This window comes from Musca autumnalis, unplaced genomic scaffold (assembly GCF_047663935.1).
Source record: "Musca autumnalis isolate F117 unplaced genomic scaffold, ASM4766393v1 scaffold_1, whole genome shotgun sequence".
NCBI lineage: Eukaryota > Metazoa > Arthropoda > Insecta > Diptera > Muscidae > Musca > Musca autumnalis.
In genome coordinates, this window is record NW_027411644.1 from 131,778,396 (window position 1) to 131,800,471 (window position 22,076).

Consider the following 22,076-nt stretch of genomic DNA (forward strand, 5'->3'; position numbering starts at 1 on the left):
TCAAGGACGTCTGCGGCTTGACGCAGGTTGTCCTTCTTCTGCGGATTATACGCAGGAACTCTTGCCGATTACAGAGCAAGATTTGGCAGGATCGCCATGTAAAGTAAAAAGAAGACCTTGAGGATTTATTTTTACTTTGCTGATTGGAGCAAAGTGTCGGTTCAGATCTAGTTCTAAAACAAGTCTGCCTTCTTTATTTCTTCCTCTGATATTTATAGAAAATTCTTAAATCTAACATTGAGTTCTTAATCTCTAATATTCACAAAAATACTCGATATTGAACAACTCCCAACCAATAGGAAAAGAGTTCAATATCGTTACAATTACATATGTATGTGTATATGTAATATTCCACATATGTTGTCATACATTTGAGTCTTTCACTCATATTCATATTTTAGAACTTTACTCAATGAATGTACTATTGGGATATTCTTCAATCCCATTGGCCAACTGACTCATTACAACATTCTTGAATTCCAATTGGAACTCTAAACCATTGTCCTACATATGAGTGAGTAATGAACTCGCTGTGGCGCTGCGAAACAAAAAGAAAAACAAAGCAATGAACTCGTTGTGGCGCTTGATCAGCATAACAAAACAAAATATCGAACATCTAAATGTATGGCAACATAATGTGTTGGTGACACACTACAATATGACAGAACCGATGGCAAATATTCTATAAGACTTCACAACTACAACTTTAGAAATTTGGTGTATTTAAACAAATATTAAATAACATACATTTTCATGGTAGAACAAGAAAAGGTAGCAGCAATACCCAGCTGACTGAACTGGGTTGTAGTGTTAGTGTCAAATTCCATTCGACATTTTATGTATTTATTTCTATGTTCGATGTATATTAGGGATATATATTTTTGAAGAACAAATTTATTCATCAGAAAAAAAACTATTTCCCATAAAGACGGCTTCATATCATTGACATGTAACCTCCTCCAGGTCCGAACGACATGCCGCACACTAAAACATCGCTTATAGAGGCGGTACAATATTTGTTAATATGTGTGGTATTTTGTTAAACTTGAAAAGAATGAAGCCCTAATAAACATGTGCTTTTTTGTTTTCAAAAGCAAATGATTGAAACATCTTCTCTTTTTTCAATGAATTACCAGCGACCCGAAACATTTTTGCAAGTATTCTACTTTCTGCGAGAAATGATGCATTTAGTGGAATGATATGGAAACATTCAAATTGAAAATCTAACGAGTTTTCATTCATGTTTTCCAAAATATTCAATCAAATGTGAAAAAATATTAGTTTTTTAAATTCCAATAATTTATAGACATTTCCTTGTTTTGTTTACATTTACGTTGACACTAAGGTTTACAAACAAAAACAAATTCCTTTGTGGTTGTTGTTCGAGTTGTATTTGTTGTAGTATTAACTTTACCTTGTATTTGTTCTACCATGATACATTTTTGAAAGATAAAAAAAAAAAAATAAGTTCCATGGATATTCTGTTAGCATGGACAAAGAGATAAATATGCTAAAACACGGTATGTTTTATACATGTCATGCATAGCAACTCAATTGTCACTATTTTTTCGTTATTTATATAGCGAACAAACAAAACAACTGTTGTGCAGGAGCGAGAATAGAATGAGTTATATTCCTTAAAATATCATGTCTCGAGAAAAACGCTTTCCAAGTTGGCGATTGAAATTTGGCTTCCCAACTTAAAAAGAGTATTACACAAAAAATAAAACAACTGTTTGGACCATTGTAGCCAGATATCAGTGCTAAATTTCTGTGCAAGGTATAATGAGTGGTTTTATCTAATGCTGAGATAAGCTCAGTCGTCTCAACTGAAAGACCCACAAACCTTAAGTGATAACACGAGTTTTCTTTTTAAAGTTCAATTCTTTATTCGACTCTCGGGTGTTAGTAAAATGAATAGTAGTTTTAGTGGAAATTCAGATATTTTGACTTAGTTCGGGGATTAATGCCGGTTCGGTTACGATAAACCGGATTTGGACCAGAAGCGTGTTACAAGCAAGTTGAACGGCGAGCGGGTAGCGTTGACGAGGCGAAGCGGTGAGCTGGATGCGGGCGAGTAGCGGACTACGAGCGTTGAACGGTCATCGAGAGTCTTAAACTCATGACGCCGCACGTAATGACGATATTCCGGACGTAGACTATCATAAATCCCGTCTAGATGGAAATTCAGATATTTTGACTTAGTTCGGGGATAATATGCCGGTTGGTTACGATAAACAGGGATCGGACCAGAAGCGGGTTACAAGCGAGGATTGTGCCGGGTGCGGGTGAGTGGTGAGCAGGTAGCTGGCTACAAGCGTTGACGCGGCAAAGCGGGTGCGAGCGAGTTGACGGGGCGAAGCGGTGAGCTGGATATGAGCGAGTAGCGGCCTGCGAGCGTTGAACGGCAAGCGGGTAGCTGGCTACAAGCGTTGACGAGGCGAAGCGGTGAGCTGGATGCGAGCGAGTAGCGGGCTACGAGCGTTGGACGGCGAGCAGGTAGCTGGATACAAGCTTTGACGGGGCGAAGCGGTGAGCTGGATGCGAGCGAGTAGCGGGCTACGATCGTTGTACGGCGAGCGGGTGGTTGGCTACAAGCGTTGACGGGGCGAAGCGGTGAACTGGATGCGAGCGAGTAGCGGACTACGGGCGTCGAATGGCGAGCGTGTAGCTGACTACAAGTGTGGTTGAGCTGGCAAAGAGCGGTTGAGCTGGCAAAGAACGGTTGAGCTGGCAAAGACGGGTGAGCTGACAAAGAGCGGCTGAGCTGGCAAAGAGTGGTTGAGCTGGCAAAGAGCGGTTGAGTTGGCAACGAGCGGGTGAGCGGCAAAGATCGGGCGAGGTGGCAAAGAGCACGTAGCCGACTACGATTAGGTCAAGTACACTCGTTACTTACAGATTGCTACGACTGCGATCAAGCCACATATGGTTCGTGGTAGATAGAGAAAACAGCGTTCAAATATTTTTATTTATATAAAAATTTATTAACAAAAGCAAATGCCGGTTGTGGCTATTTCAAAACTTGAAAAATTCTCGAATGAAAAATATTAAAAATATTTGATTAATAAGAATTTCAAAAAGTAAATGGTATCTTGATTTAAACAAATTTCTCCACAAGAGGTGTATCACTACACTACCCCCCTTCTAGCGAAAAGCGATCCTTTTTGAAGCAGACTTATTGATTTCTTTCAGTGTGTAATTTTTTCCATGTCGTTTATGTCATAATTCTCCAAGTATGCTGGTTTAAGACGATCTATCGAAATGGTGTCTTCTTTGTTGTTAAGTAACACTTTGAAGTATTTCTCATTTCTCTCTAAAACTTTGAAAAGTCCAGTATATTTATAAGACAATGATGGATTAATTCCGTCTTTTCTGATCCATATATAGTTTGATTTCAACAAATCATTGCTAACAAATGGCTTGTGAAGGCTATGATTGGAACCTTCTTGGGGTTGAAAAGCTTGAAAAGTATGTCTTAAACGATTTAGAAATTCGCTGTCGGTTTCTGTTTTATTATTATCGCTGAAAGATTCTCCAGGAAGATGTAAATTTTCACCGTATAATATTTCTGCAGATGATGCTTTAAGGTCTTCTTTGTATGAAGCACGACGGTAGTATTTTTGTCCACTGAATATTATCATGACATACCAATGCAGCTTTCAATGTGCGATGAAGACGTTCTATCATGCCATTGGCTTGCGGATGTTATGATGTAGTATGTTGGCATTTTGCTCCGATAAACTTGCAAAACTCGTGAAACTTTTTTTTATTTGGACATCCATATCTTGTGATCCAGTGATCATAAATAGATCTGCATACGGTATCCGATGTTATGTCTTGTAGTGGTATTGCTTCCGGCCATCTTGAGAATCGGTCAATAACTGTAAGGATATAGTTGTATCCTTCGGATGGTGGCAATGCACAGTGGTCCCACTTGTATGGAAAAGAGTGCCAAAAATAGTTCTAATACAGCTACCGCCTCCAAATTTTAAACATAGGTTTACAACAATCCAAAAAGATAGAAAACCATTTTTAGTGGATGTAGGTCCACATTTCGGTATAGCTCCCATAGAAAGTTACCGCCCGATTTGTGGTATTTTGACGATTTTGGCCAAATTAACCAACCGATTTGGATGTTAGTTTGCATTTTGGGTTCTGAGTGAATAAACTACAACCCTGCAAAAAATATTCAATGTAGGTCCACGTTTAGGTATAGCCGCCATATAAATGTACCCTCAGATTTTCGGTATTTTGACAATTTTAGCGAAATTTTCCAACTAATTTGGCTGTAATTTGGCATTTTGAGTTATGAGTGAACCGAATACCTCTATGCAAAAAATGGTCAATATCGGTCTACGTTTAGGTATAGCCCCCATATAAACGTACCTCCCGATGTTCGGAATTTTGACGATTTTACCCACATTTTCCAACCGATTTCGCTGTAATTTTGCATTTTGCGTTCTGAGTGAACAAAATACCTCCTTGCCAAAAATGTTCAGTATAGGTCCAAGTTTAAGAATAGTTCCCATATAAACTTACCTCCCGATTTTCGGAATTTTGACGATTTTACGGGCGTGGTATAAGAGGTTTAACATAGCGGGTGGCAGATGGGGGCAGCTGGACTTTTTTTAGTCGTAAACTAGAGACTTTTCCCTGCATTCTAAAAAAAATTCGAAACTCACAAATGCTCACAACATTAGTAAAACTCAACCGAAATTAATAGTAATTATATTAAAAATAGCAGAAAAAGTCATTTATTAAGGATTTATTTTTAATGAAGTTAGAAAACGAATTATGAATTTGTTTTTTCGTAAAAATATTGCCAATGCCATCGCCTATAAGTTTCATTTTGAAAATTGGTATATGTGCAATTTTCAAAATGAAACTTATAGGCGATGGCATTGGCAATATTTTTACGAAAAATTCTCCAATTTTTTATAATTTTACTCATAACCTACGAATGCTTTGCGGATGTGTTTTTCGTTCTTAAGGGCTCACATACAAATCACAACTTCTTCAACCTAACTTGGCATATAACCGCTGTTAATTTACAAAAATATGGCTGGATGTTAAAAATTTGATATGTTTAGAGAATATTTATTTCAATCGCAATAAAATTTGTCGCCATCACTTTTTCGATTTTTGTCCACGGGCGGAACCACTGTGCAATGGTCCGAATATATCTACATGTAATACCGCAATACGATTTGAAACGATATTGAAGTTTCCATGTTGTGATTTTGTATGCCTCGTTATTTTTGATTTTTGACACATCTGAAAAAATTTTGTCCATTTGTTGCAATCCTTGTCCATGCTAGGCCAGGAAGAATGATTTGCTGCAGTTTAAGATCAGTGGATGGAAGTATTTTAAGTTCTTCATCTGACGTCCGAGCTTCGGCTAACTTGGCATAGTCTATTGAATGTATATTACATATCTACTCTAGATAATGCGTCTGCTATTGTGTTGTCAACACCAGAAATGTGAACAATTTTGGTAGTGAATTGACCAATAAAGTCCAAATGTCTATATTGCCTTGGTGATGATTTGTTGGGATTTTGGTTGAATGCATAAGTGAGTGGTTTATGGTCGGTATATATAGTGAAATCTCGACCTTCAAGCATATATCGAAAGTGTTTCACTGCCAAATGTGCCGCCAGTAGTTCGCGATCATATGCGCTGTATTTTTGTTCCGTTGGGCTTAATTTTTTAGAATAAAATGCAAGTGGTTGCCATTTCCCAGACACTTTTTGTTCGACAACCGCACCAATCGCATAATCAGATGCATCTAATTTTAGAGCGAGCTCTGTGTTTTCAACAGGGTGTGCCAACATAGTTGCATTTGCGATAAGTTCCTTGCACTTCTCAAAGGCTTCTTCGGCTTCGTTGGTCCAAAAAATTTTACGTTTGTCCCTCTTCTTTGCACCTTTCATGTAGGCATTAAGTGGAACCTGATAATGTGCTGCATTTGGAATGAAACGTCTATAAAAATTCTGCATGCAAATAAACCTTCTTAAATCCATTATAGTTTCTGGATTTTTGTAGTCCAAAATTGCTAGAACTTACTCACTTGTAGGAGTATTGCCGAAATCATTGATGTGAAATCCCAGAAAGTCAATTTCGGAAGCACCAAATTCACACTTAGCGGGGTTGATTACAATGCCATATTCACGAAAACGGTTAAAGACAGTCTTCAGATGTTCCTCTGTGTGTGATGCTATCAAAACATCATCAATGTACACAAATACGAAATCTAAACCTCGAAGAACTTCATCCATGAGACGCTGGAAGCTTTGCGCAGAATTACGAAGTCCAAATGGCATTCGGAGAAATTCGAAAGTCCAAATGGGGTAATTATTGCCGTTTTGCACACGTCATCAGTGTGTACAGAAATTTGATGGGTGTACAGAAATCAAGTTTCGTGTAAATCTTACATCCGTGAAGTGCTGCAGAATAATTAGTTATAAAAGGAATGGGATATCTGTCGGTAATTGTAATTTTGTTTATAAATCTATAATCCCCGCATGGCCTAAACTCACCATTCTTCTTTGAAACCATATGCAACGAATTCGACCATTGGCTTTTTGAAGGTCGTACTTATTGCTTTCAAGCATAAACTGGAATTCTTTTTTGCTATATTGAGCTATATTGTTTGTCTAGTAGTCTAGCTTTAGCATAAACTGGTGGTCCAACAGTTTCTATATGGTGGAATACTCCGTGCTTCTTTGCACCCAGGGACATTGAAACGTTATGTATCTCTGGAAATTCCTCCAAGAGTTTATGATATTGCGACTGACATTTAGATAAAGTAGAAATTCCGTGTGATTTTTCTGATGTTAAACGTGCATTAGAATATAGAAGTGTTGTTCCATCTACCAATCTTTTATTTTTCAAATCAGGCAATAAGTTGAAGTGGTTCAAAAAATCTGAGCCGATTATACATTTGGTTACGTCTGCTATGACGAATAACCAGGAGAAATTTCTTCTTAAACCGAGAGAAAGATTAAGAACTACAGTGCCATATGTTTTTATGGGTGTACCATTTGCTGCAAAGAATTGCTTAGATGTTGGAAAATTTGTACTTGCCATTTTTAGGGTCCTTGGAATTACGGAGACGTCGGCTCCAGTGTCAATTAAAAACGTTTTCTTTGATAAAGGATCGGTAATAAAAAGACGGCCAGAATTGGAAATGCTGGAAACATCGGTGGCCGCACTGCCCGATGCCAACATTAGTTTTTTGGGTATGAACATGGTTCTGTACATTTATTTGCTTTATTATCAAACCTGTTGTGATACAAGCAATATTTGGAATTTTTCTGCCTTTTGGGGCTCTTGCTTCGATAACGATGACCACTCATATTTTGAAAATTATTTTCCAAAGCTTCAATTCATGATGTTATTGAATTGCCTTGATCAGAATTTATACTTCCAATCGTTGTTGGTTGTACCATGTCCATGATTTTATCGGCTTGAGCAGCCAATTTGTTTACATCTTGTTGTTCACTGATGGCAAGAATTGCGCGAACGTTTTCTGGTAATTGTTCGAGAAAAATTGATCTAATCACCTTATCGCCGACTTGTCCCTGGCCTAAATTTTGTATTGTTCGCAAAAAATATCTTGGCTTCTGGTCTCCCGGAACTTGGCCGCTTAAAAGTCGCTTCAATTTGCGTTCATCCGATTCTCAAAACAACGAAATAATTATTGCTTTAAGTTCCTCGTATTTATTGTCTGATGGAGCACTTTCCAATAAATCGCTTACCAAATCGAGGGTTCCAGGATCAATATTCGCCACAAGATAACGGAACTTGGATTCATCCGATGTGATGCGTTGAAGGTTAAAAATTGTTTCAACTTGAAATAACCAAACCTTTGGATTCTTTTGCCAAAATAGAGGAAAGCTGCATCTATTTGAGAACGTGAATTTGATCCATCCATAACATTTTGTGCATTTCCAATGGCTTGTTGCGGTGGGGGCATTGTTGGATCTGCTGAATCTCCTGCTCCTCTGTTTGGAGAACGAATAACAGATATTGATATGGATCACGTCGTGGTCACCAATTTATGGTTCGTGGTAGATAGATAAAACAGCGTTCAACTATTTTTATTTATATAAAAATTTATTAACAAAAGCAAATGCCGGTTGTGGCTACATCAAAACTTAAAAAATTCTCGAATGAAACATATTAAAAATATTTGATTAATAAGAATTTCAAAAAGTAAAAGGTATCTTGATTTAAACAAATTTCTCCACAAGAGGTGTGTCACTACACCACACATCACTTCACTTGTACTAACTCTGGTTCTCGACAAACTCAATGGTGAAACTATGAACATCTTATATACATATATGCGTTTGCAATGTAAATGCGAAGCACTTGTGACGTGAGGTTTTCAAGAAATGCACCAGAATCAATGTTTACATAGTAGCTGCAGTGTGAATTGTGGAGCGAAATTGGAGTGCGTTGTCAACAAGAGTGATGTGTGGTGTGCGTGCCAAACGTATGCTGGGGTGGGTGGTGTTGACGAATGGGCAACTGGCTTATGTTTGTTGTTGTTGGCACAAGTTTGGTGTGTTGTGTGTGGTTTCTGTGAGTTTTGTCCAGGTACTGAGGGTAAAACGTGTATTAGGATGGGTAGTGCTAATGGGTATTTTTAAGTGAATTAAGGAAATACTTGATAGGGGAATGTATGTAAAATGGAATAAAACCAGTATTGGTTTTATTTTATTAATTATTATTGATAATAAGGGTTTAGCTGTATGGAATAGAACCAGCATTGGCTTTATTTTATGAATTAACTTATTGTGATAATTTCATTATAATAAAAAAATTAAACGGGCGTGTAGGTAGCTCAAACTTTGTAGCGGTCACGTTACAACTCTCCCCTTACTTCGAGAAAAAAAGATCTGTTCATTACTTCTTTGTTAATATTCATATACTTCTAATGACTATTCATATTCATTCCATGGGTTAGTTTATTTTGGTTGACTGAGTTTCGGCCTATTGGCCCGCACCTATATTATAGGTGAATTTTACCATTCATAGAAGAGCTCATGTCAAGAGGTTATTATTTTTTTTTTTAGTGTGACGTAAAGGATGTCCTACAGCTTGGATATGTATTGGTTTTTATTTATTTTTTTCCAACGTTTATTATTATTTATTTTATACAAAACATTAAGTCTCTGTTGTTTGATTTGTAAAGACGTGCGAAATGGATCCTCCACAAAAAACGTTGCAAACTTAACTTAAAAACATACTGATTTGTTAAGTCAAAATTTAAACGTTGTTTTTAATTGTGACGATTGTCTCTCTGTATCAGCAGAGATGATTTCTATTCTTTCTACAATTTCTAAAGATGTAAGAGAATTGAAAGCACCGATTGTTTCAAACATAGTTGATGAGGTAAACAATCTAAAGCACGAGTTCAATAAACTATCCAGTAACCTTGAAGACAAAAGGAAAAAGAATAATGCAAAACCTGCGACTGTTTTTTCTTCGGTAACACATTCTAATAATGTAAACAACCATCAATTCAATGAGACTGGAGTTGGGTCATCTGTTGTACAAAACGTAATGGGTAATGATGATGCATCGTCAATGACGTCATATCCAACGGCTGCGTCTGATCTAAATTCAAACATGTTCGATACAAACAATGTTAATGACTGGAGACAAGTGGGAAGACGTAAGCGTCGCAATCGCATGCTCGCGTTTGGGAAAAATGATGCGAAAGAACTTGAAGTTGTTGTAAAAAATAAGTATGTGCATGTGTCTGCCTTCAAACCAACAACAACATGCGAGCAAGTAATAAATTTCATAATGAGTAACGCAAATATTGGTAAAGAACACATTGAGTGAACGAGGTTGGCGAAGAAAGATGTTGATATAAATTCGTTGAAGCACGTAAATTTCAAAGTTGGTGTTGCTCCTGCATTTTTTGATGAAATTGTAAAACCTTCGCTGTGGCCTGTTGGTATAAAGGTCAGACCGTTCATTTTTTCCCAGAAAACCTGTGGAGCTACAAAATGCGAACCAACTAAGAGAGATTCCTCTAAATTGAAATTTTATTTCCAAAATGTTTCTGGAATGCGCACTAAAAGTGACCAGCTGTATCAATTCTCTACTTCGTCCGAAATTGACATATTTGTAATTGTCGAAACCTGGCTCAACCAGGACTTTTTTGATGCTGAATTTTTCGATTTGAATTTATATAATGTCTATAGAAAGGACGGAAATTATGAAAGATTAAACCTTACTCGTGGAGGTGGTGTGTTGTTTGCAGTAAGAAAGGAGCTGAATTCAAGTATCTGCAATGAAGTAATAATTGATGACTTGTTGGATCAACTGTTTATTGTTATTCAAATGCGGGATTGCGTACTATGTATTTGTGTATCATATGTTCCACCTGGTAGTACTAGTGATTTATATGCTTCTCATGTTAACAACATTCATTTGCTTTATGAGAAAATGGGATCAAACGCTAAACTTTTAATAGAATCAGAACTACTCTGGGTTGAATTTAATAATGACTTTGTTCCATTCAACGTCAATAAAGAAATTGAAATTAACTTAATTGACACATTTTTTGAAGTGGGTGTTTTTCAGATCAATCACTGCTTCAATAAATTAAATAAATTGCTGGACCTAGTTTTTGTACAAGCGGATTTTAAGTGTAAAATTTATGAATGTCTGATCCCATTTTCTCCATCGAGCATTCATAATAATGCCTTAATAGTCGAACTTGAATCATTTAATTTCATCAAACAATCAAGTTGCTCTAGTGTAAAGGAATATGATTTCAAGCACTGTAATTTTAATTTATTTAATTTGTGATTTATTTTGTATTAAAAAAGCCTTGTGGCCAAAAAAGACTAATACAACATGCTTCGATTATAAAATATATTAACACATTAAGCTTAAAAAATAAATTTAAGTAAATATAAATCACTACGTACACTTCATATTACTTCTTAGAAGAGAACTACTCCAAAAATACCTCATATTATTGGGTCATAAGTTGGATTCAATAAAAAATCATTTCAATAGCCACTACTCTTAGAAATATCTCTTTTTTTTTAAATTTACGTCATTAAATGCCTTATTTGATAATATTGTCTGGGAAGATTTACTCACAAATAAATGCATTAATTCTTCATATGAAGCTTTTCTCAAAGTTATTTTGGATGTTTGCGACAAACATGTGCCTTTAAAGAAAAAAGTTTCCATTTCGCATCCCTGGTACACTACAGGCTTAAAAAAGTTAACAAATAAAAGAAACAAACTGCATAAGCGTTATTTAGAAACTGCCTCAAATGAAGTCCTTCTCCAATATAAACTGTGCTCAAAAGAGTTTAATTTTTTAAAAAAAATTTTATACAAGCAATACTTGCTCAATATTGAAAACAAAATTAATACTTATCCAAACCATTTTTGGTCCATCATTCGTTCAAAAAAGCGTTCAACAGACATTCCATCTTCAATGATTTTTAAAAATGAATCATCTGATAAAGCAGAGATTATTGTTAACTTTTTTGCGAACTTTTTCAAATCTAATTTCGAAAACACAAACGCTAGCGGATTCAGCTGTGATTTTTCATATGATTTTAACATGGGTCTAATTCAACTTAGTACATGCGACGTTCTAAATGCAATTAATAAAGTTAAGCATTCTATAAAGACCTATGCAGATGGCTTATGCCCATTTCTTATCAAGAACTGCGCTCATTCGTTGGCCCATCCAATTTTGATGATTTTCAACCAAATGGAGTATTTGCCGATAGGTGGAAGATGGCTTCTATTTGTCCTATTTTTAAATCTGGAAAACGTAATGAGGTTTCCAATTACAGATCAATTTCCAAACTGTCGACAATTTCTAAAATATTTGAGCATGCTATATTTGATATCCTTTATTTCAACACCAAATCTATAATATTTCCGCAACAGCATGGATTTCGTAAAAATAAGTCAACGGTGTCCAATCTCTCTGTCTTTTCGGACTATTGCTTGTTCGCTATGGAATCGGCTATGCAAGTTGATGTAATATACACTGATTTTTCATAAGCATTTGACAACATTTCACACACTATATTACTTTCTAAATTGTTCTCATTGGGTATTCACTCAATGTTTCTTAACTGGTTTTTGTCATATCTACAAAACAGAATTTGTGTTGTTCCGATTGATAAATATAGCTCTCCCCCTTATATTCAGACATCTGGGGTTCCTCAGGGAAGCATCCTCGGTCCCCTTCTTTTCGATATTTATATAAATGACGTATCCAATTGCTTTAAATTTGCAAACTTTCTAATTTATGCAGATGACTTGAAAATATTTTCAAAAATAAAATCTTCTGCCGATGTAATTGCACTGCAGAACGACCTTATCAATTTTGATAATTGCTGCCTAAGTAACAACTAAAAGTCATTTTAAATAAATGTTCCCAAGTAACATACTCTCGATTGAGGACTCCTTTACTTACCACATATATGCTTTTGTAATTCCTCTTTGAACAAAGTGAATGAAGCAATGGATTTGGGCATTCTGTTTGATTCAAAATTCTCTTTTAAACCTCACTTGGACCAATTAATTCCTAAAGTATACTCCACACTTGCATTTATTAAACGTAATGCTAAAGACTTCACTGATCCATACACATTGTACTGTGCATTTGTTAGATCTAAACTTGAATATGGATCTTTTATCTGGAGTCCCCACTGCAGTATCCATATTGCAAGAATTGAACGAATTCAAAAATCTTTTATCCGTTTTGCATTGCCTCATTTACATCACATGGATGATGTCATTAGAAATAAGACGCAAATTACAATCTATGTTATTTGTTTATGATTTGATAAATGGTTTTGTAGATTGCCCAGAACTTTTAAGCAAAATCCCGTTTAGTGTACCAGGTTGACTTTCTCTAAGGCACAGAAATATTTTCTATGTTGGATTGCATCAAAGGAACTATATATTAAATGCACCTTTAACTCGGGCTTTAAATTATTTAAATTCTTTGTACAATAATCAGGTGCTTCATTTTAATAATTCTAAAGCCAATAAATAAATAAATAAATAAATATATAAAACTAAACTATATAGGTATATGGCTGTCCTACAACTTGAGTTTAAAGTAAAGTATAAGAATAGAAAATAGGGACCATACAGTTTGTGATAAAATACAAAGGATAAGATGTTGGGCCTAGGATTCTTATGTAGTAAGGGGACGAGGACCGATACACCTCCAGATTGTAGCCGAGCCCGGCCCGACTTCAAGTATGTCGCCTTAACTGGTGGTCGGTTGTCAAACCGCATCACTGTCTGATGCCTCTGTCCAGGTGGCCTTTGGATGCGCAATGTGCTTAGCCATTGCGCAATCTCTTGTTCCCGAGTCGGAGCGTTCAGATAGGCCAGGGCTCCATGCTGCGTGTTTCCTGTGGATGGTGGCATTGGTGGTTGGTTAGGTGCCCAATTTCCTTGCTGCGGCATGCCCTGAGCACCACTAAATGCTGGCGGCTGTCCATTAACAACCTGTGGCCGGTGTGAAGGTCCAGCTTTTTCGTCAAGGGATGGCATTCCTCTTAACCCCGCCACCCCGGGTTGCTCATAGTGACCTACTGTTGTTGAGAGCGCGTTGCCGGCGGTGATTCGGGACTATATCTCATCTGGATAACTCGGTCTGAGATGAGCCGGGGCCTGCCATCCGTTGAAGGGTCGTGTTGCACAGACCGCTGGGGAGTTGCGACGGCTTAGGTCGGTGGGTTGCCACAACTGACCCGTCGCTGGTAAGAAGGGGCTGGCGCAGGAGAGCCCGGATTGTCTCTTAGCCGGATTAGCGGTCCGAGATGATATTTGTCCTGGCTTCCATTAGAGGCACGTACGGCTTCGTACACTTGGGTGTAGGAGCTACCTTCCGTGGCTTAGTAGGTATACGTTCCATCCGTGTACACAGCTACCGCTCGAATGAATTTTGTTAAAACATACATACTTACATAGCTTATATTTATTTACTATTTTTATGTTTTTTTTCACACTTATTAGTTGATTTGTCCAAATTGCCAATAAAGCATTATTCAGTCATTAATTAAAGTAAGTCAATAGTTTTTATCGTTAATGTGACCTATATTTAAATTCACTTACTTTATAATAGTTATAAATTTCATTTCTTTACATTTTTTTGTATGCATAATATTTGGCTTAGTCATCATTTATGTTAAGAAAGTATTGTTTTAAAAGAGTGAAATCAATAAAGATAAACATTCGTCTTTTAGTACTACAATCCGCCACCTCTTTTAATTATTAGTCGACGGTTTCCTTCAAGTTCATGTGCTTGTAAGGAACAACCCGAAAGAGAATCTTAAGTGCCAATTCAAGTTTATGTGCTTGAATGGAGTAACACCAGATTCTAATTAGATTAACATTTTTTGGTGACCCCGACGTGATTGTTTCGGTTTATGTATAACGCGTCGTGTATATTAAATTCGAATCCTCGTGATCGCACGTCTTTGCTGATTCTATAATCAACCTCAGATACAACAGATCCTTGCAGATTCAGCACGCCACCTCAGACACAACAGATCCTTGCAGATTCAGCACGCCACCTCCGACACAACATATCCTTGCAGATTCTACACTCAACCTCGGATACAACACAAATCCTTGCAGATTCTACACGCAACTTTGGATACATCGCATCCCTCGTGCTAGCCACACGCATTTTGAAGCAAGCAGAAGCGTACCTTATTTCAAAAAGGACGCAAACCGAATCATCGGTAAAATTACCAGACGTGACACAACACGTATCCTGGAATTTATTTAAAAAGGGCAGTTGTTCACCGTTCAAGTGGAGAGGATCCAATAACCCAACAAGTGGTTTCGGAAACTTTTACAAAATATAAATCCATTAAAACCCCACAAGTGTTTTTGAAAAAAAAAATTATCAATGGCGACAGTACAAGAACTCATAGCCCTGCAGGAAGTAAGGGGCAGTAATTTTGATAAATTCGTGGCGACAATTAAAAAGGCTCCGCTTGAAAGAAGAACGGAAGAGTTCTACGTAGGAAAGCGTAATGAGCTAGTGGGGCTCTGGCAGACGTTTGAAAAGGCAGAAAACCAGATCCGCAATGATCCGTCTTTGCCAGAGGACGACCCATACATAGCGGAGAATTTACACAAGAACATTGGAGAAAAGTTTAGTTCAACGATAGACTATATCGAGGCGGAATTAGACAAATTGAAGTCTGCAAAGAGCAGGCCAGGTCCAACGGAAAAGGCCCAAAAAACTAGTTCAGAAGTCCAAACATCGGTCCAGGTAGAGGAACCTGCATCTGCCCAAGTTGAGGGGCTGGCCCGAAGGATAAAAGCTAGAATGGCTGCCCTTATGCGCCATCTGCAGAGCTTGGACAATATCGAAACCGGACAATCAAATCAATTTTATGGAATCAAAGAAGAGACGATCAAAAAGTTGTGGAGTCAAATCACAGATTTGTACGACGAAATTTGGCAGCAGATTGAGGACCCTTCCAGAATCGGGCTTGATCAAGATAGCTACGATAGCCTAGAAGATACGGTTCAACATAACCTAATTCGGCTGGCGGTCCTGAAAGACAAATGCTCTGACAATGCAACAAACGCACCTCTACTGGGAAGTAACTTGGCAAAATACAGCGCACTTCCGCTACCGAAGGTAACAATCCCTCAATTCAATGGGGATTGCTTGAAGTGGCGACAGTTCTATGAACTGTTTTTGGAGATGGTTGACAAACAGCCACTCCCCAACGTCCAAAAAATGTGGTATCTCAAAACGAATTTGTCGGGCGAGGCTGACAAACTCATAAGCCATCTAGCCTTGGCAGAGGAAAACTACAAAACAGCATGGATGTTGCTTCAAGATCGTTACAACAATAAACGAATTCTTGTTTCAACATTGGTAGAGAAGATTATCAACCAGCCAACAGGAATCTCATCTACCGCTTCAATAAAGGCTCTGCATGACACCACGAGGGAATGCATGCTAGCCCTGAAACATTTGGATATCGACACTTCGTCGTGGGACGCTCTACTGATCCAATTGATCACGAAAAAATTGGATCAGACGCTGTACATACGATTCATGCAATCGTTAACAAAGCCGAAGGAAGTCCCTACCATGAATGAGCTATTTGCATTTTTGGAGCTGCAATTTGAGTCGATGGAATCAATTGGAAAAGTGGCAACTACTCAAAAAGGTTCAAGCAAAACTGTTTCGTCCATAGCATTAGTGGAGGATAACAGCGAATGCAGCCTATGCATAAACGGCCACCATCCCATCTATCGTTGTAAACAATTTTTGGCAATGAGGGAATCTGAGAGGCTCAAATGGGTGCAACAACATAAAATGTGTACGAACTGCTTTAAATATAAGCACAATACTTTACTACATTTGCCAAGCAAATCGAAGACATCTTCAATAGCTTCGAATCAATCACCAACCACAAGGAATGATGCCGCACCAGTCAACACAGCTGCAATCTCGTCAGCATCAGTCGAAGATCAGAAGAACGTAATTCTAGCTACTGCTAAGGTTATCATCAAGGCTGCAAACGGTATGTCAGGTGAATTTAGAGCGGTACTCGACTCGGGCTCACAAGTGAACCTTGTGACTGAAAGGCTGATAAAAAAAGTTATCACTTAGAACCAGGGATGCCTCATTGGCCATTGAGGGAGTTGGAAAGACTCAAAGGAAGGCTTATCATCGGGTGAATGTGCAGATGTTATATAATAATTCTGAATTTTCAACTGATTTGGAGGCGTTTGTTTTGCCAACAATTATACCAGCGCAACCGAATCACGATCTGGACATCACTAAATGGCAGATCCCACAGAATATTAAATTAGCGGATCCCAACTTTAACACGCAAGGAAAGGTTGATATTCTACTTGGAGCAGAGTTCTACTTTAGCCTAATGCAGCCAGGCACAATAAAACTCAGTGGCAATCAACCCATACTACAAAATACTGCGCTCGGCTGGATTGTTGGCGGCTTAATAGAACAAACCTCAACGGACGTCACACCAGCAGCGTTGACATGTGCAATTTTCGATAGTGAAACGTCACTAGAACAAGCAATCGAAAAACTATGGAAGCTCGAGGAAGTAGAAGCGAGTGAGGAAGTAATGTCTCCGCTAGAGAAGCTGTGTGAATCTCACTACAATCAACATGTTCAGACGGATGAATACGGTCGTTTCATTGTCAGGCTCCCTTTCCGAGAATCTCCAACTGCATTGGGCAAATCACATGCAATGGCGTATAACCGATTTATGAGCCTGGAACGCCGGCTTCTACAGAAGGAAGACATCCGAAGTCAATACATTAAGTTTATGCAAGAATACGAACAATTGGGACACATGCAAACGATTGACGTGGGGACGGTATCAAACAAAAAATATTTTATCCCGCATCATTGTGTTCTCAAACCGGATAGTACCACAACAAAACTAAGGGTCGTATTTGATGCATCCGCAAAAACCTCATCAAGTTGTTCGTTAAATGATTTGATGTACACTGGGCCAACTGTCCAAAGTGAACTTTTTTCTATATTGCTGCGTTTTCGATTGCCAAAATTTGTCTTCACCACAGACATTGAAAAGATGTATAGGCAAATACTACTACATCCTGATGATGAAAAATATCAACTGATTATATGGAGAGAAGATACGACGAATCCTGTTAGTTATTACAAGCTGAATACTGTCACATATGACACTCGTACAGCGCCTTATCTTGCTACAAAATGTTTGCAGAAAATTGCAGACGACAACATGGATCGTTATCCACTTGGATCAAAGATGCTCAAGGAAAACTTTTATATGGATGATGGGCTCAGTGGTGCCGACAGCTTAAGTACAGCCCTTGAAACTCAAAAGGAATTGATAGCTATTTTGAAGCAACATGGTTTCAATTTAAGAAAATGGTCTTCGAATTCTCTTAGATTGCTGAAAGATATACCACATAGCGACCGAGAAGTCAACTTAGATTTGGATGAAAATATAAACAAAACAATAGAAACATTGGGGTTATATTGGATGCCTCAAGCAGACCAATTTTGCGTGAAGACAAATATCGACCATCATCAATCAATATCAAAGCGCTCAGTTACGTCTGAACTTGCAAAACTGTTCGACCCTCTTGGTCTACTGGCTCCGGTTGTTGTGAAATCAAAGATATTTATTCAACAGCTGTGGCAGTTTACATTAGATTGGGATGAACCATTACCAAACCAAACTTTGTGCTACTTGGAAAACATTTCGATGTGAATTGGAAGGTCTCAACAACTTCAAATTCAAATTCGTTTACAAATTCAGTGCCTCTGTCAGATTTTAGAGTCTTGAATATTCCATACTTCAATATTAAATGTTCATTCAAATTTCTAGCTATTGTTTTGGCTTCTTTTGTTTCCATTGGTACTGCAATTATGTATTTCGTTAATTCGCATTGCATAGTCAATATATATCTATAATTATCTGAGGGTCTTAAGGGTCCTACAGTGTCAATTACTACTGTATCAAAGCTATTTACCGGTGTATCAGTTTTCATTAATGGTTCTTTGGTATGTTTTATTTGTTTATTTCTTTGCACATATTCTTCCATGTATATATTTGTTTAAGTTTTAATAATGTTTTTCTTACTCCAAAATGACCTCCGCATGGTGTATCATGATATAATTTTATCAATTCATATTTTTCTTTTTCATTAAATATTTTTCGAGGATTTTCATATAAAAGAGTTCTGACGTCACTGTTTTTCAAATATTTATTCATTTTTTCTTTAAATTTCCCATAGGTTATTAGTTCAAATATATCGTCACTTTTACTAAGTGCGATATTCTTAATACTCAATCTGCTTAACTCAGATGATAGCTTCTCCAAAATATTATCTAGATAATAAGGATTATCACTACATCTTATGGCCAATTCGTTCACAGAAGTGAATTCTTTTGTCGACACATCAATTATAAATGTTAATTTTTTAGCTAGCTTTATATCTTTAATGGATGTACATTCCACTACTTTGAGTTGATCAGGCTTATCGGGATATGTCATCTCATTATCTTTATCCATATTGCGCAATTTATTTTTCATTCCTCGTGTTATCACCAGCGATTTCTTAACTTTTTCGTCAATATTCTGAGGTATCATTGTTTTTAATATATTGGAGTCTATTTTTATACGTGAAAGTGCATCAGCATTAGTATTATTAATTCCTTTCTTATACACAATTTCAAAATCATAATCGGATAGTTCTAATCTAATTCTCGTCAATTTGGAACTTGGGTTCTTATGAGAAAACAATGAGACAAGTGGACGATGATCCGTAACCACTATAAATTTCCTATCGTAAAGATAAGGATGGAAAAATTGAATTCCCCAATGTATACCCAATAATTCATTTTCAATAACTGGCTTATTCCTCTCATGTTTATTCAAAGAACGGCTAGCATAAGATATTGGTCTATCATTCCCTATCTCTCCTTGCGACAGTATTGCACCTAGAGTAAAATCAGAAGCATCTGTAGTTAGTATAAAATGTTTATCAAAATCTGGATACTGTAAAATTGGTGGTGTTATCAACTTATTTTTAAGTGTCTCAAATGGCTTTTGGCATTGTTCCGTCCATTCTTCTTAGATAATGAGTTCAAACATGTAGTTATTTCGGCAAAATTTTTCATGAATCGTCTATAGTAATTACAAAATGCTACGAATCTTCTTACATCATCTGCGTTCTTTGGAACCGGATATCTTGTTATCGCATCGTATTTTGAAGGATCTGGTTTAATTCCATTAGGAGTTATCAAATGACCTAAATAAACTACCTCTGGTTTCAAGAAACAACATTTATTAGGGTTGGTTTCAAATTGTACCTATTCAGTCTGTCTAGTACCTTAATGAGATTCTCATCGTGGTGTTTGAAACTACATCCAAAAACTATTATGTCATCCACATAAAGAAATGTTTCAGACTCCAAACCAGATAAAGCTATTGTCAACATACGTTGAAAACTATTAGATGATATTTTAAGACCAAAAGGTAACCTTATATACTGATAATGCCCATTACATGTCGAAAATGCTGTCAGTGGTCTTGACTTAGGATCAAGTTCAATCTGATGAAAAGAACTATTCATATCTAACGTCGAAAAATATTTCGCTCTACCCAATCTATCCAAAATATCGTCCAAACGTGTCAATGGAAACTTGTCATTAACAATCTTATCATTAAGTTTCCTAAAATCTACAACTAATCTCCATTTCTTCAAATCCGTCTGCCCTTTCTTTGGAACTAAAAGCAATGGTGCATTATAAGGACTAACTGATGGCTCGATCACTTTACTTTTCTTGTACTTGAGCATTTATTTCTTCCTTATGCGCTTGTGGTAATCTATAATTTTTTTATAAATTGTTTGTCGTTAAATCCTCATCTTCAAGATGGAATGTCGACTGATATTTCCTTAATATAGCTACAATTTCTTTCCTATGACCTTCATTTAAGTCATCTAAATTAATTTTGCTTATTAACCTCTCAAAACGTTCATCCGTATAACTACTGTGTGAGTAAGAATGGTTAACTGTAAGTATATCATAATTGCTTAAAGGAACTGTTTCTAATTTCATATGATCTATCGTCATGTCTTGGTCAGTAACGTTCACTAATTTGATATGCTTATTTCCATTTTTCGGAATTATAGAATTAGCCAAAAACACACCTTTCGTAATTTCCCGATTTAATACTACCGCATCTTCTACCAAATTGATGATAAAAGGTAGAATGATTTCACTCCTCTTCGGCACAACAACCTGATTAATTTTGAAAGAACTATCATATATAGGAATTGTGATGCTTTCACCATTTAAATTAAATGTTAGGATATACATATCAACATTACACTTATATTTCAATAAAAAATCTCTGCCTAAAATTCCATCTGTACTAAGTGGAATATCATTTGATACTAGCTGAACGCTATGTTCAATAACCATACCATTTATATCTATTCTAACATTAGTTGACCCAAAAGATTTAATTATTTCCCTCGAAATACCTGTTAAATTGCAATAATCATCTGGATTTTCCTCATAATGGTATAAAAATTTCTCCTTACACAAAGAAATATCGGCACCCGTATCAATTAAAAATGTAAGTGGATAGTCTACATCTACTATGTTTAATCTTACATAATTCTTGAGGTTAGATGATATACTGTATATGCTTTTGTCTTTTATTGTGTGCTCTCCGAAGACGAAGGTCTTGGGGTCTCCGGAACTTGAAAGTTTCCCTGATCTTGTACCTGGTTAACATTATAATCCCTACTATTGTAGTTATTGTTGCTTCTGTTATTGTTACCATTATGGTTATTATTGTTCCAGTTGTTATTGTTTTTCTTATTTCCATTATTATTCCTATTATAATTATTGTTATTATTATTATTGCTGTTATTACGTCCATTCCTGTTATTATTTTTGTTGTTTTTATTACCTTTATTTCGGTTGTAGCCATTATTATTCTTACTGTCATTGTTACCGTTATTGTTGTTATATCGTTTGTTATTACTACCGTTATTGTAATATTTCTTTTTACCATGTTTATTATCCCTATAAGATTGTGCATTATGGTACATTACGTCTTTCTGTTTTGTACGAGATACGTATCTTTCCGCAATTCGTAACGCATCGGCAAATGTCAATACACGACTAGCCTCAATGGTTGAAACAATTTGCTGATCCTGAAGCCCATTCAAGAATGTATTGAATGCTGTCAGGTTGTTAGTAGCTATGATTGCATCCCTACATTGCTCACCCAAATCAGAAATCTAAATCTCGTTGAGCTCAGAAACAAGACTTTCTATTTTATTAGCGAAACCTTGCAAGTTGTTATTTCTTTGAGTTAAACCAGTCAACTCGTTCAAAACAGCATTGGATGATTTTACGGGCTTATAGGCCGTCTTCAAAGCAGATAATAACTCAGTGATATTCTTAGGTATTCCTTTCTGTTTAATCCTATTCTGGACCCGACTATCTAATCTTGAGCAAAAAACATACTTAAAAAAG

The 22,076-nt window shown here is 36.7% G+C and overlaps 3 protein-coding genes across 6 annotated transcripts in view; 2 read left to right on the plus strand and 1 right to left on the minus strand.

Moving 5' to 3' along the window:
• Snap25 (Synaptosomal-associated protein 25kDa) overlaps positions 1 to 22,076 on the minus strand; it is a 762,009-nt gene that overhangs the window by 676,366 nt on the left and 63,567 nt on the right. The gene's annotated exons all lie outside the window — the stretch shown is intronic.
• The window catches only part of LOC141406761 (ATP-dependent DNA helicase Q4-like), a 92,070-nt gene that overhangs the window by 22,161 nt on the left and 47,833 nt on the right, over positions 1 to 22,076 (plus strand). The gene's annotated exons all lie outside the window — the stretch shown is intronic.
• Positions 14,937 to 18,288, plus strand: LOC141403087 (uncharacterized). The gene is made up of 2 exons (XM_073985270.1): positions 14,937 to 16,622; positions 16,783 to 18,288. Exons 1-2 carry the CDS (start codon positions 14,937 to 14,939, stop codon positions 18,286 to 18,288), a joined length of 3,192 nt encoding a protein of 1,063 aa, XP_073841371.1.